This window comes from Camelus ferus, chromosome 4 (genome assembly GCF_009834535.1).
Source record: "Camelus ferus isolate YT-003-E chromosome 4, BCGSAC_Cfer_1.0, whole genome shotgun sequence".
NCBI lineage: Eukaryota > Metazoa > Chordata > Mammalia > Artiodactyla > Camelidae > Camelus > Camelus ferus.
In genome coordinates this window covers 18059224-18074506 of record NC_045699.1, presented here as the reverse complement: position 1 = coordinate 18074506, position 15283 = coordinate 18059224, and the positions used below count along the sequence as shown (strand labels likewise).

The window sequence follows — 15283 nt, the reverse complement described above, 5'->3', positions numbered from 1 at the left end:
GTTCTCACCACAAAAGAGAAACAGTAATTATGTGATGTGATGCAGGTATTAGCTAAGTTATGGTGATAATAATTCTGCAACATACAAGTATATCAAACCAACATGTTGTAAACCTCAGTTATATGTCAATGACAGCTTCCCAGAGCTGAAAAAAAATTTTTTCTAACAAAATCAAAATGGCTCATAAGTTAGTTAACACCATGCATGATAAGTTGCAAAAATATTAAGACAAGAATAAATGTTAAAATGTCAGGTAAACATAATACAAGGTATCTAAAAACTAGGCAAGACAAAAAATGCTTAGTAGTCTAGATTCTCCTATTTCCATAAAAGACAATTTTAATCTTCCCATGTGAAATGGACAGGATCTATGGGATACTAGTATTTCAAAAGAATTTTTAAATTTAAATTTTACTACAAAATTTACTCTAGTCAGGCACTTAAAGAGCTTATGTCAAATACCTGGTGTGCTTGAATATCTCACATTTCAACTTATTATTGTAGAGTTGTCAAGACACAATCTACATCTAACAGGAAAAAACCACGCAGGCTTCAAATAGCACTTAAAGAAACACAAAGAAGGAAAGTTAGAAGTCAGGGAGGATAATTCTGAGATAAAGGCTGAGTGGAGCAAAAGACACAAATCTACTAGAGACCTTATCAGGATGCAGGGCCGCACTCTGCTGCATTATCACTGACCTGTAACCTCTTCCCTAGCTCACAAACAACCCTGGAGTACTCTGGGACTAAGTGGATGTTTTAAAAAGTCCTTGTGTCATATTTACTTTTTCCGACGACCCTTATCAGAAGCCTGATGTACTCAAGCTCCGTAATTCACACGCTCCAATTACCTACCTAACCACACACCAGAGAGGAATCATCAGAGGCACAAAATGTCACCCTCATAAAAAGAAAAATAATGGGAGCAACTAGGATTTAACATGGACAGGTTCATTTCTTAAGGGCACAGCCATAGGTAAGGAGGATCAACACTGCGCTCTTGGTAACTGTAAGAAGAATAAAATAGGGGTTTTTTTTTTAAATCCTTAATAAATATATAATAAATCCCTAACTTTAAAATGACTTGTATTACAAAAGCCCCTTTCTTCATAAAGACACATTTTCCCATAAAATACTAGAAATGGTAGTTAATTTCCAAAGCTGGCCCATCAGTATCTGTTTAACTCAAAATCTACTGACATACAATATAGTGTGGAATGAAATGTGATAAAAGCACTTGTAACGCTTCAAATGCACATGCGTGGTTCAGCTGAGCAGAACAGGAGCTTGGCAAATTAAATCTCCAAAAAATGGATCCCAGGGGCTACACACAACCCGGGATGTTCACACAATTATGTACATACGGGCGCTTTTCTTTTGAGAGGGTCCACAGCGTTCCTGAGGTTCTCAAAGTGGTCATCCATAACCCCATAAAGGGAAAGGACATCTGTATGATATAAAATTCAGTTCTTTCCTACAAAGCCCTCAGGGAGACTTTATTAGTGAAATGAGACATCTTGAGAAGTTATGGTCTACACATGCTTCCATATAATGAGAAGCTCATGGTTGCACAACTATCAAAAATGTTCCAGTAAAACTAAGCGAAGGAAATCCTAGAGTAAGGGATACATTGCAACATTTTATGGGGTCTGAACTGCCCACATATGATCACACAGGAAGTTCATTTGAAGTAGAGGCTGATGGTCCTAGCAATCCCCATGTAAAGTAGATTTCGACCCATTAATAGTGTTTGTACAGCTGACTTAGCTGCAAACAAACATTCTATGTGTTTTATGTTTGTGAGAAATTCCACTTAAAAATCTTTCTCCATCCTAGCCAATTTGCATGGACAAAAATTTACCATATTATGTTAATCGTTCTCTTAAAAATAAAAATCCATCTTTTACTACACATAATTCAAACAAAAATGTGCTTTTAAATGACCCAAACATGTCATCTAAATGAGTACGCTTTTTCTATTAATTTTGACCAAGAAAATTTGGACAATAACTCCTCTATCATTTTTAACCTAACTTTCAACTTTACCCAAAAGTTTCTATATACTGATATATCAAAGTTCAAGCATTGTTCTTTCCTGAATTGAGAATGGTTTGGGATTATGGTAGAAATATATTTGAACTGCACGGACTATAAGGCTGTTCTAACCAACAATGCAATTTCAGACTCAGACCTACTTAAAATATTGTCTGCTTATCTCTTCTTTTCAAACCATGAGTCTACAACTAATGCATTAAGGTGCTTCATTTTATTTACCTCTCTCAAAACATAATTATACTTCTAGACACACTAGCAAATTCTTTTTTTATGGGCAGGCTTTAAACAAGACGGTGCCACCTACCCCTCCTGCCTTCAGCAACTTTCTTCTAAACTCCTCTGTTGGGTTGTTGAAAGTTAGCTTTTCACAGCGGAGGTGATTCACTGGTGGATGGCCTTCAAGATGCAGGAATAAGTCATAATCAAAGCGAACTTTCTTAGGTTCTTCCTAAAGGTTAAAAAAAAGAAAGAAAGAAAACAGAGAGTTAAGCATAAAAAGGAGTTTAAAAAAGCAAAGGTTTACTCCTGTTAAGGATGAGAAAAGACCTAGACATCTAACAGCTATGCTGTCTGAAAAGTACTGGGGAAAAAAATTATCATGGAATTATCTACAAAGCAAAACGGAAACATCTGAAAAATTAGTTTCTTGTGTTAGAGGAAAACCAAAAAGAATAAACTTATTATCTTTCTTATAACTGCTGTAGTGGTATGACTCCACCACCACAGTCACACAACTAGAAACCTAAGACACCCCTGAAGCCACTCCGTCCCCTTCCCACTCTACCTCCCTAAACCCATCATCAACAGCTGCCATTTTCTCTTGTAAATATTTCTGAGCAAGGCCTCTAATCCACACTGCCAAGCTCTCACTCACTGTGCAAGTCACTATGAACTCCTTTCTCTAACAGGTCTTCCTACTTCAGGACAGATTATTTTCAATCCCTCCTTCATTCAAGCCTCAAAATTATCCATATGAAACAAAAATCTAGCCATTTTCATGGCTTGGTTAAAATTTTAACAAGTTTCCAATGCAGTGAGGATAAAAATCTGAGCTCACCTAAATGCCACACAGGACTTGCATAATCCAGCTCTTGGTTCCGTATTTCACTACACGCCTTCCACCCATTTGATGGTCCAGCAACACACTGCTGTTCATTGCTCCCAGTGTTTACTCATTCTAGGTTAACGGGGTTGCGCCCTTGCTTTGTGTTACCACCTCCCTTGCCCACCTCCATTCCCCTACCTTCTGCTTTACCTAGATAAATTTTTCTCATCCCTCTCCATTCAGTTTTCACTTGGGGGAAGACTTCCTTGAACACCAACCCCAACTGCCTCTCCTCTGTTCCGTGCGCATCTCTCTTCTATTCTTGCCACATCTTAGGAGAATCATCTTTTTATTATCTCCCTTTATCTTGCTAAATCTTAAGATTCTTGAAAGTAGGAACAATGGTTGAATCATCATTGTATCCTCAACAACTAGTTTAGTGCCCTGTGCATAGTAGAAATGTAATAAATGTCTGTGAAATGACTGAAAGAATGGCACTTTTCTGGAGGACAAAACAGCATCTTATCCATGAGGACACAGTAATTATAATTCCATGATACTCGAGTTCTACTCTCCAGCCATTTCTTTAGCTGGCTAAACATCTAAACCTCTCTACGGACAGATTCTTAGGCATCTAAGGTGAAATGAAGACTGAGAATAATAACAAAAATATGTGCTTTAACATTTATCTCATTTAATTCTCATGGCTCTCCTTTGAGTCAGCTGCGAGCTCTGTTGTGCAAATGAGGAAATTAAAGCACTTAGAATTTATTACTTTATATAAAAACTCCTTGGGTATTATAGATATTAACCATCTCTGTGAAATGTTACAATTTTTTTCATTTGTCATTAGCTCTGCCATTTTACATTTTTTAATAATGGCTATTTATGTTTTTTAATAATAGCTTCATTGAGAAATAATTCACATACCGTAAAATTCACCCATTTAGACTATAATATTTAGTGGTTTTTAGTATTTTCACAGAGTTATGAAACTATCACCACCATCTAATTTCAGAACATTTTCATCACGCCAGAAAGATATCTCAAATTCTTTAGCAGTCATTACCCAGTCCCCCAGATTCCACGTCCCCTGGCTTGACTAATCTATTTCTGTTTCTATGGAGTTGCCTATTCTGGACATTTCATATAAATACATGAACATACATAAAATGCATACACAATATGTGACCTTTCATGATTGGCTTCTTTTACTCGGCATGTTTTGCAGGTTCATCCATTTGTAGCATGTGTGAGTACTTAGGTCCTTTTTATGGTTAAATAATAATCCATTATATGGGTATACCAGGTTTTCTTCATCCATTTGTTGGTAAATCGAAATGTGGGTTGTTTCCACTTTTGGCTATTGTGAATAATGCTGCTGTGAACATTTGTGTACAACCTCTGTATGGACATATGTTTTCATTTCTCTTGGGTATACACCTCAGAGTGAAATTTCTAGGTCAAACGGTAACTCTATGTTGAATACTTTTAGGAACTGCCTTACTGTTTTCAAGAATGGCTGCACCATTTTAAACTTCCACTAGCAATGCATGAGGTGTTTATGGTTTTTTAATATACAAATTTTTTAATTACACAGTCCATAAAGCAATATTTTTCCTTTTTTAAAAAAGAATGTGTTCTGTTACTAACATGTGATGAAACAAAGTGATCGGAACCCAGATTTTCTGACTCAAAAGTCTTAGCACCTGAAACTGTCAAGATGTAGGCATGACCTACTACAAATTCATGGTTTTCACCTCTTCATTGAAACTTCCCCAAATCATAGTCTCCACTCATTCACTCACTACCTCTCACTTCTATTACCAATCTCGCATGAAACTGGCCCCTTCTCTCCTTGATCAAGATGGCAGTCTCCCCTGGTTTTCCTCACATTTACTGGCATACCTTCTTAGTTTTCTTCACAGGCTTCCCTTCTTTCTTCATTGACTAGTAAGTATCCTTTATCTTTCTGCAAAGTTCCCCAGGGAGATGACACCCATTCACGGGGACTTAGTTCCTCCTAATGACAGCAGCTCCCCTATCTTTACTCCCAGCCCTGCTCCCAGTTGACTGCCACAGGCTTGTGATCCACAGGTTAAGCACACCTCCACCAGGGTGACCACAGTGCCATCAGATTCCTGCATTATCTAAAAGTGAAGGTATCTTCATGTGTCATTTCTTCTCTACACCCTATTGTGGCAAACAGAAATCTTCATTGCTTGCCAAGGCTAAAATACACAAAAATCATCCCTAACTCTTCCTTCTCCCTCACTCAGCACAGTCAAATTGTCTCCGAGTTCTAGTTAGCATTCCTCCTTAGGGATCTCAAACCTATGCCCTTTTCTCTTGTCACCACAAGCCCTGCCTTAGCTTAGACCTTCAGCTTTCCTCATCTGATCACCTCCCTGTCTTTGAACTTACCCGACTCCACCTCCCACAATGGTAAGGGACTCATCTTCTAACATAAAAATCAGATGACATCTTTCCATTGATATAGAAGCCTTTAACGACTCATCGTTTTCTACAGGATAAAACCCCACTTCCTGGTAACAACAAGTATAGTCTTTTTAATATCTTTCTTGCATTTCCTTTGTTCTCTTACTATACCCTGTCCTTCCTTCAACAAGGTTGGAGAATTTGCTGCTCCCAGTGCTTCATATTAGCGCATTCATTTTGCCTTTCATATAAGGTGCTCCCCATGCCTAAATGCCTTCCCTACTGGCACACCACCCTCCTTACCTGGTTAATGCAAACTCATCACTCAAGACCTAGTTAAAGCATGAACTCCTCTGGAAAGTCTTCCTAACCCTCCCAACCCCTTCCAAATTAGATATCCTTGTATATTAGTCCTTTATTTATATAATTATCACATTGAATTATGATCATTGTTTTTCCTTACTTGCCTTTCCTCTGAATTGTAAAATAGTCAATACAACCTTAGAATTAATTTAAAAAATAAGAAGGGCCATTTTCTATCTTACAATTGGGAGTGTAAATTGGTCAAGCCTTTGGGAAGACAAATTTTTGGCATTATCTATCAATATATTAAAGACTTGTGATATTTAACCCAGTAATTCTACTTCTAATAATGTCTTCCACAGAAATACTCAAATACATGTGCAGAGGTATATATAGATAGATAGCTATAGATATAAAATAAAATGTTCATAGTAGCATTGTTTATAATAGCAAAAAAAAAAAAAAAAAAAAAAAGGATGATCTGCATGTAAATATGTCATTCCTATGGAATACCACACAGATATTTTAAAATACTGACTGGGAAAGGCATATTGCTAAGTGAATTAAAGGCAAGTCATAGAAACATTAAAATATGACGTATTATGCCCTTGCCAGTCTCTACATTGACATACTTTTTATCTGTGCAAATGCGCGGGGGAACACCTGTAAAGGCTATACCAAATAGTTAACAAAGATTAAGTGAAGTAAAGGAGTAACTCCTAAGTTTTATTCCACACATTTCTACTAGGAGTTTACTCCTGCATACTTTCTAAAGAGAAAGATACATTGATGAATATAATTAATTACCAGCATTAAAAGAATGAGGTAGTAACATCACTTCATAGTTCAGATGAGTTAAAACAAAAAAAGCCCGTCGCTTTTCAGTAAAACTAAGGCTAAGGGCCGCAAAAAAAGTGACTCTCTTTGGATGGATCCTGAGTGCGATTTTCTTTTAAAGATTTCTTTTTTTAGTAAATACAAAGTACCCAAAAGTTTGTATTGTGGCCAAGTGAGTATCTTTCTTAGAGGGCTGACATCAGTATTATGTCTATTTATGCTCCTCAGAAAAGATTCTTCTTCAATGTTCAAACAAGGAGGCATGCATTTCTTCTCCAAACAAAACAAACACATTTCATAGAGGTGGAAATCTGGTTTTGGCAACATCAAATTACCCCTCTCAATCTGCTTCACTCCTTGACATTGACTCATGTGCTTTTCCTGAGGAAAGAATGGAAGAGAGAGGCATGGGGTCCTTTCAAACCTGAAGTGCTACAGTCAATTACGGTACAGAGGGCCCGGTACAGAGGGCCCGGTGGTTTAGAGTTTCTGAAACACAGGATTCTCACATTGAATACAAACGCAAAATAAGACAAAATAAACATCCATGGGCTCAAAGGAAGCACTGACATTCCACCATGCCTCTTGACTCTGACCTCTCACTTCAGTGAGCAAAACTGAAGACAAGCTTATTGCAAGCAAGATGGACCAGGGACACAGTGATACACTTAATACGCAGCTTCTTCCAACATCAGGTGGAAGTCTTTTTTGCTGCCTTTCTCTCCTCTCCTAAGAAAAGTTTAAATAACACAATTTCTTAAGCCATTATTATAACGGATGTCCTTTCTTCAAGACAGAGTTGAGTAAACTACAGGGATAAATAAAATGATATATACTCAAATGAAATGAACATTCTGGAGCAACAGCCTAGACCTATTAAATTTTTGCCCATGGATCATTTCAGTAGGAGGGGAAACAAGAAATATATCCTGCTTAGAGATCCAGACTTGAATAGAGCAAAAATTTGGTTTCTAAAACACTCTAAGAAGATAAATCCAAAGAGATAACAAAGCAATAATTTTAATTAAAAAATGAGTAACATACAGAAAAGGACTTAAAATACTACCCATATACCTTCCACTCAGTTTCAACAGATGTTAACACTTTCACCATGTTTACTTTACCTTTTTCTTTAAACAAATAAAATGTCATAAATATAAGCCTCTCCATCTCTCCTCCCCCAGTAAGCCATGTCCTGTGCTGTCCATTCAACTCATGCTCTTGCATTGCATATGTATGTTTCTGTAACCTCACTTATACTTGGCTTCAGTGCTTCCTAAAAACATACGTAAGTGATATCATAACCATATACATATACTTCCATAACATTGAAGTCGCTATTTTTGTTTTTGAGACTTTTCCGTCTTGCTACATTAACTGCCATGTAGCATTCTGTTCATTATTCACCCACCGGTAACTGAGCCACATCTCTACAATTAGGTGTATCCTACTTTTTCATACTACAAACACGGAAATATGTTTCGTGGTGCATCTGTGAAAAAAAGCAATAATTACTTAAGTATAAAATCTTACAGAAAATCTAAAACTAGAAAATAGAAATGAACTCATCTGGACACTGAGTATCTATAAACGGTGTTCAGACAAACTGTCTACTTTACAATGGCCCCAAAGGAATAACTGTTTTCCATCTCAAGTGCTTCTTTCTTCCCACATATTTTAAGAAATCAAATTCCTCACAAAGTGAATAAATAATATGTCTTTCAATCATAAGAATTACTACCCAAAGTGCCAAGAAGACCGACTTTGTGTGTGTGCGCACATAACGCGCTGCCTCTTCATCCTTCATTTACTCCCTTTTTAAATCTGGTGGATGAGAAGATCCCAGTTATTTCTGTAAAGAAGGGAATTGGGAAATTCAGAAAATATATTTCTCTGCTGCACCAAGAGCTTGTAAAAGTGACCAAAAAAGTTAAAAACAAAGTAAGAGAGAAGATACTTTACTGCAGCATTATTACCAAGCTGAAGCCTTTGTACCTTCATACTTTGCTGCTAGAAATAGTACAATTATTTTGGAAAACAGTTTGACAGTTACTCAGAAAGTTAAACACAGAGTTACTACATGACTCAACAATTCCATCTAGGTAAATACCCAGGAGGTTGAAAACATTATATCCACATGAAAACTTGTACATGAATGTTCATAGCAGCATTATTCATGGTAGCTAGAGGTGGAAACAACTCAAATGTCCATCAAGTTATGAATAAACAAACATGTGTGGTGCACTTACAGAATGGAATATTATTCAGTTATTAAAATAATAAATATTGATACACCCCATACCATGGAAAAATCTTGAAAACATACTAAAGGAAAAAAGCCAGACACAAAAGGGTACATATTATATAATTCCATTTATATGAAGTGACCAGAAAAGGAAATTATATAGAGAAAGGGAATAGATTAATCATTGCCAGGGGCTGGGAGAGAAAGGAATGAGGAGTGGTTGGTACTGGGGACAGGTTTTCTTTATGGGGTGATGAAAATGTCCTAGAATTAAACAGTGGTGATGGCTGCCCAATATACTAAAACCCACAGTTGTACACTTGTAAAGGATGAATTTTATGATGTGTAAATTATAATTTGAGATATATCTCAGCTTTTTTTTTAAATGAAGGAGAAAAGAAAGCTAGAAACTAATTTCTTAAGGGAAATCTTGAAATGAAAAAAAAAATCAATACATCAATGTGTAAGCATATCCTACGAGCAGAAGTAGATGCATCTCAGCAAATTCTGATTTGATGAAAAACATGTGCACATTTCAGTGACATTACCACTGAGAACGGTGATCATTCTGGAACACAGTTACTGCTTCTAAGGCAGAGAAGTTAAGAGAATTCCCAATGGAGAGAAAGATCTAGATCAAGAATCTTGTTTTAACACTTTCCAACTGTGTGTGGCCTTGGACAAGCCATGCAACCTTCCCATGACTCAGTTTCCTTCCCTACAGAGTAGGAATAGTAGGACTTACCTCTCCAAAGTTCTTATAAACCGACTACATAAAGCAACATACGTAAAGGGCTTAGCTGACTGCCAAAGACGAAGTAAGCATTCAAATATTTAACTACACCGAAATAGGTTACCATCAAATATGATCTCCAAATATAAATATAAAGAAAAAACAATTAACGGGGGTATCATGTTTGTAGGGAGGCCACATAGCAGGAATGTGGTGCGTGAGGAAACAGGCTTGAAAAAAATAAGAAATATGTATGGAAAATAAAATCTATCCCTGCCATCCACACATTCCAGCTTTTCAGGATAGTTTTATTATAGCTTAATTAAAAGTGAAGCATCTCTTAATCATAAAGAGATTTTGGATGAATTGAATGCTGGGCCTTCTATACACTGAAGGAGAAGAATATTCTAAATCAACTATACTTCAATTAAAAAACAAAAGAAAAATGAAAAAAGCCAGTGGGACACTGTTCCAGGGGAGGATACTGATCACTAAAGAGTGGCTTATCAGGGGTTCTCAGGCTTGGTGGTGCATCAGGATCACCTAGAAGGCTGGTAACCATGCAGATTCCCAGGCCCCAGGCCCAGGGATTCTGATTGGGTGGATCTGGGATAGAGTCTGAGAACCTCATTTCTAACCAGTTCGTGGTTGAGGCTGAAGTTGCCGGTCCAGGGACCAGACCTGATAGAGCACTGGCTTGGATAACGCAACACTCTAATTGCTCAGTTCCTTTTTAAAAAAAAAAAATGTAAATCAGCTCACTCTGGGGCAAGTTTTAGGAACTATGATTACTTTGGAATAAAAGGAAGAAACAGGGTGATTGTAAAAGTAACAGCTAACATTTACTAAGTGCATACTTCCATAGGAAACATTATTTTAAATTCTGTACAGAGATCTATTTGCTCTAATCCTCCCAGCCACCTTATGAAGTCAATACTCTGACCCTATCCCCATTTCATAAATAAGGAAAGTGAGCCCCACAGAGGTTGAGCAATTTGTCCAATATTATATAGTCTGTGGGCTTTGCCACATATGAACTTTTGAAAATTTTTGAATCTAGTAGAATCCATAATATCTCAGGTTGATGTAACTGTATAGGTGTCATGTGCGTCCATCAGCTAAAAATAAATGAAAGATTAGTCTTTGTAAGTCTCAAAATTCTAGAAGTGTAAACGTGAGAAAAAGGTCATTTCCTGAAAAGCCATAACTTCTCTTTTCTATTTTATAAACATTTATTAATCTTTCATTTCAAAATGATAATCACTCTTCTCCTAAAAGAAACATTCAATAAATTTCACATAATCTGACTTCACAGAATTGAAATTATCTTTTTCTAGCCACTTCCTCTGTAATCAAGGATAACAGCAGCCAAAATTCCCAGAAGACAAGTTTAACTTTTATTTTAAAATCATCTAGTGATAGAAGTGCTTATGAATCAAAACTATTTTAAACATCATTTGGTTAATGGAGGGTCTTCTAGTCAAAGATTAATGGGTAAAGATTACATACCTTGTTTTTAAAATAAACCTCAATTGGCAAAATGAAACCAGCATACCCAGATTCTTCTACTTTGTAAGGTGGATCTTTGCACACTGCAATATTAAAAAAAGAAAATAGGTGAGATGAGAATAACAGGCAAAAAGACATTCTTCTTTCCTTTAAAAAAAGAAAAAAAATCCCATTCTACCATCTACATCATTCTCAATTTTCACAGCCCCCTGCCCAACTGACTCTCTGATCTATCCTTTATTTCTTGTTTAGAATCTACAATAATAATTTTCCCTGCGTAAATCAAACACGGAGGTTCTTCATTCAAATCTGGATGGAGGCCAGCTCATCACAGTCAACCATAATCACTGATGACTTGACTTCTGTTGCTATCACCCTGCCGTAACGCTTTAGGGAGACCGAGGACAGCTCCTTAGGGACCAAAAGCTTGGAAACAACTGTAAGTTTCCTAACAAATGTATTAACTATGTCTGGTCTTGGATGTAAATCACTCCACCCCTAAATCCCTCAGTTCTCGGACATATCCTAATTTCCACACCAAGAGGTGGCAGGACCACCCTCCTTTTCTTAAATCCCCAAACTGGAGTCACCCAATGTTACTGGTGTTCATGAAGACTCACTAACCCTCAACTGCCTCCCCAGAAGAATAGTTATTGAAATATTAGTATATATACAAACACTTCAAACCTATTCGTATCATAAGAATACATAAGAAACAATAAGGCTTTTGTATTTCTTATGGAGGAAGACAAGACCATCCAGGTAAGCTCTTGGGAAACGAGAGAGACCCTAAGAAGCTAAATAAGATTTCATCCTACTAAAATTTCCACTAAATCAAAATCAGTCACAAGACAACTGCAACTATTCTAGTTAAGACGGCATTTTGGTCTTATCACAAAAAAGTGAAAATGTGCATGTTGAACATCAAAGCCATATACCACATACCCTGGTAGCCCAAGTTCTCTTCAGCAGGGCTCTGGTCTACTGTTTCAACCTTCCTCCTTCTGTCACCCACCAAACCTCCTCTATTTCACTCAACTGCATCAATTCCCCCAAAATATGCCCAGTATTTCCTACCTATGCTCTGTCCTCTTTCCTCCCATCACACCTTGATGCTAACTCTTAGTATTCACTGCTAGTTCAAATCCCAACTTCTTCACAAAGCCTTTCGAGACCACAAAGCACTATCACTGCTTCTCCTTTTACCCTCCCAAAGCACTAACTGTCTGAATCACTGACTGAACACTCAGTAGACTTCCTTACGCTCATATACGCAGGATTCTCATCTCCATTTCCTCTCTTTTCTCAATGGCAGAAACATTTACTTAGGGACATAGAGAACGTCAAGGGCCCGGGCACAGGTGGGTGCCAATCCGGGGTCTACCGCAGACTGGCCAGGCTACCTCTGGAAAGTTACTGCAAGTTACCTCAGCCTCCTCTTCTGGACAGTATGAGGAGTAAGAAGGATGACATATGTGAAAGACACAGCACAGGTCCTAGCACATGTAGTTCTCCAGAAATGCCTGAAAGGAGGCAGGAAATCTAACCTTTAAAATACCCAATTGTCATGTAACCTTTTCGGATGAAAATATCAGGGAGGAAGCAAGCAGAGAGCCCTGAATTTGGCTTAGGAGACTCAGTTAGATAGCCCTGGACTAAGGATCCTCTAGGCAGCTCCATTTCCATTCCCTTTAAAAGAAAGAACACCATCTACGCATTGTAAGCATGGCTGTCAATATTCAAGAAGATTATATATGTGAGGAAATAGAAGTGTGAGGCATTTTTCATGCAGAGGATGATGGTGACGTACCTAAAAACTGGTTAGACAGTCTGTGAATACAAACACGATTACAAAGATTGAAGACAAGATTTTAATATTTGGCAGTCTCCGTTAGCCCACCTTAGGAAAATTTCCCCAAAATGACGTCAGAAGAAGTAAACGATGAATGAGGCATCTCACCCGACCTTACAAGTTTCTCTAATAAAAAACGAAAAAGCCAAAGGACTCAGAGAGTGACTTCAGCCCTGCATCCACTGACCACTTACCAACCTAACATGAATATTCAAATACCCTGAACAGTGGGGGCGGCGGCGTATGCCACTAAACGCCCAGAGAATCCCTCACCCCGCCCCAGCCAGAAAGCTAGTGTTACACCCAGGACACCGCCAGGCTGCAGAGGACCCTTTCAGAACAGCAGTTTCAGTGTCCAGGTTGCTTGGGATTAATCATGCCAATGTCATCTGAAGGAAGTTTATTCTGTGAGCTGCTGTACGTGCCAGAGAAGTTATAGCTGTTCCTCTTTACACCCTTTTGTATAATTCATTTTCTCTATTCTGCATGCAAATTGCTCCTATTATAGGAAACAGCTGTTCGTGAGCACATCTTATAGTTGAAGGCCTTAGATTTTTTTCCACCCTCTAAAGGAAATGATCTGCTATGTATTAATATTCCACAGAAGTCTGGTTTTATAAGAAGCTGTTTGCCAACTCATACCTCAATTATTTTTAAATGCAGTATTTTCATAAATAACACTGAACAATGTCTGCTGAGCACCCGGAGTTCTTAATTTGAAGCAAACAATAGAAACTTTTTCTTCACAACAAACACGACAAAACATCAATAGCAATGCAAACACAAACTTACAACTCTAAACTGAAAGAAAAAAAAAAAAGTCACATTAGGGGAAGTAGTTTGTTTATTTATGCAAGTGCCTTATAATCCGAATCATTAGCATGAGTTTCTAACCCTAAGGAACTATTACACAGAACCTCAGAATCGATGGTAATAAAAGGCCAAATGTCAGGAGTTATTGAAGGGATACCCATTTTTAGGTAACAATAAAATGGGAGGATTCATATTCATTCTCTAAACTATGCATATTAATGCAGCAGAAATCACGGGAAGCTCTTATTCCTGTCAAAATCCAGCCAAGACGTTGGCTCTCTTAGAACATCTCCCTGTTTCTCTTCCAAGCTTCTCTCATTTCACTTATCAGGCTATCTGATAACATGCACTCACCTCCCAAACTCCTCCCTAGACTGAGTGCCTTGAGGTCAGCAACCCCATCATCATTCATCTCTCTCACACAGGAGCACTAACAACGAGCCAAATAATAGGTGTTCAACACATGCTTGTTGAATTGAATTTTTAAAGATTCGTGCTACTCTTCCCTGATCTACCATTGCTGAAGAAGCTGCTTTCCAGAAGCAGCAACGAGTTGATAATAACCAGTCAAGTTCTTCTCCCAGCTCCCTACAATCAACTTACACTTTAAAAGATTGAGTCTTCTCTTAAAAGCTGAGTAGCTAATGTGGAGCTGGTTCTAATTCTGACAGTACCAAATTTCAAGAAATTGAGTTAACACACTGGGCCAGAAGATCCCCAACGTCATTTCAAAACTAACATTATATAGCCATAAATAACATTTCCCTTTTCCTCTCCTTCCGCACATTATTACCCATGTACCCCAAACTCTTCTGTGCAAGTAACTGCATGCATCATGCAGATCTACCAGCACAAAACACCCAAAATTCAGGCCTGAGAGGAAGAGACCAAAGTTTTCATAAATAATGAGTAACTGAGCTGTTTTCCCTAAAATAGCTTTTCAAAATAACAGACACAATATAGACCCATATATATAATATTTAGTACGATGTTACCTGACTACATTGACTTAATTAAATTAATCCATTTAATTTTTAAGTTGAGTGGAAAATGTACACAAGGAAGAAAAACACATGAAAAAGAAAAAAAGGTTATGACTTGGTTAGCCTGGAGTAAGTCAAATCCTTACTTATAACCTGAGATTTTTAATTTTTAATATTCTTCCTTTAGGAGAAAAGGGCTTGAAAATGAGCTATGCTTGGTACAGAAAAATAAACAAATAAGTGAATGTGTGCTTATATAATAAGCTATATATACAATAAGTAAATTTATTAAAAGATCTCATTTTTAGCACAAAAAACAAGCAAACAAACTTTCCCAGATCCACGAGACCCACATTTAAGCTTTAGAAAATATCACTGGGCAACAGTATTTTCCCTAATCCTTCTGAAAATAGCTGGCAGATTTCTCTCCAGAGCTTCTCTCCAGTCTGCTTGCTTAGCCACTACAATT

The 15283-nt window shown here is 37.5% G+C and overlaps 1 protein-coding gene across 1 annotated transcript in view; it reads right to left on the bottom strand.

Moving 5' to 3' along the window:
* The window catches only part of MLLT3 (MLLT3 super elongation complex subunit), a 209046-nt gene that overhangs the window by 92292 nt on the left and 101471 nt on the right, over positions 1 to 15283 (bottom strand). The window contains exons 2-3 of the mRNA XM_032477613.1: positions 11167 to 11249; positions 2360 to 2503 (exon numbers count right to left, since the gene is read on the bottom strand). Of these exons, the coding sequence (XP_032333504.1) occupies positions 2360 to 2503; positions 11167 to 11249 (227 nt within the window). The remainder of the gene's footprint in view (positions 1 to 2359; positions 2504 to 11166; positions 11250 to 15283) is intronic.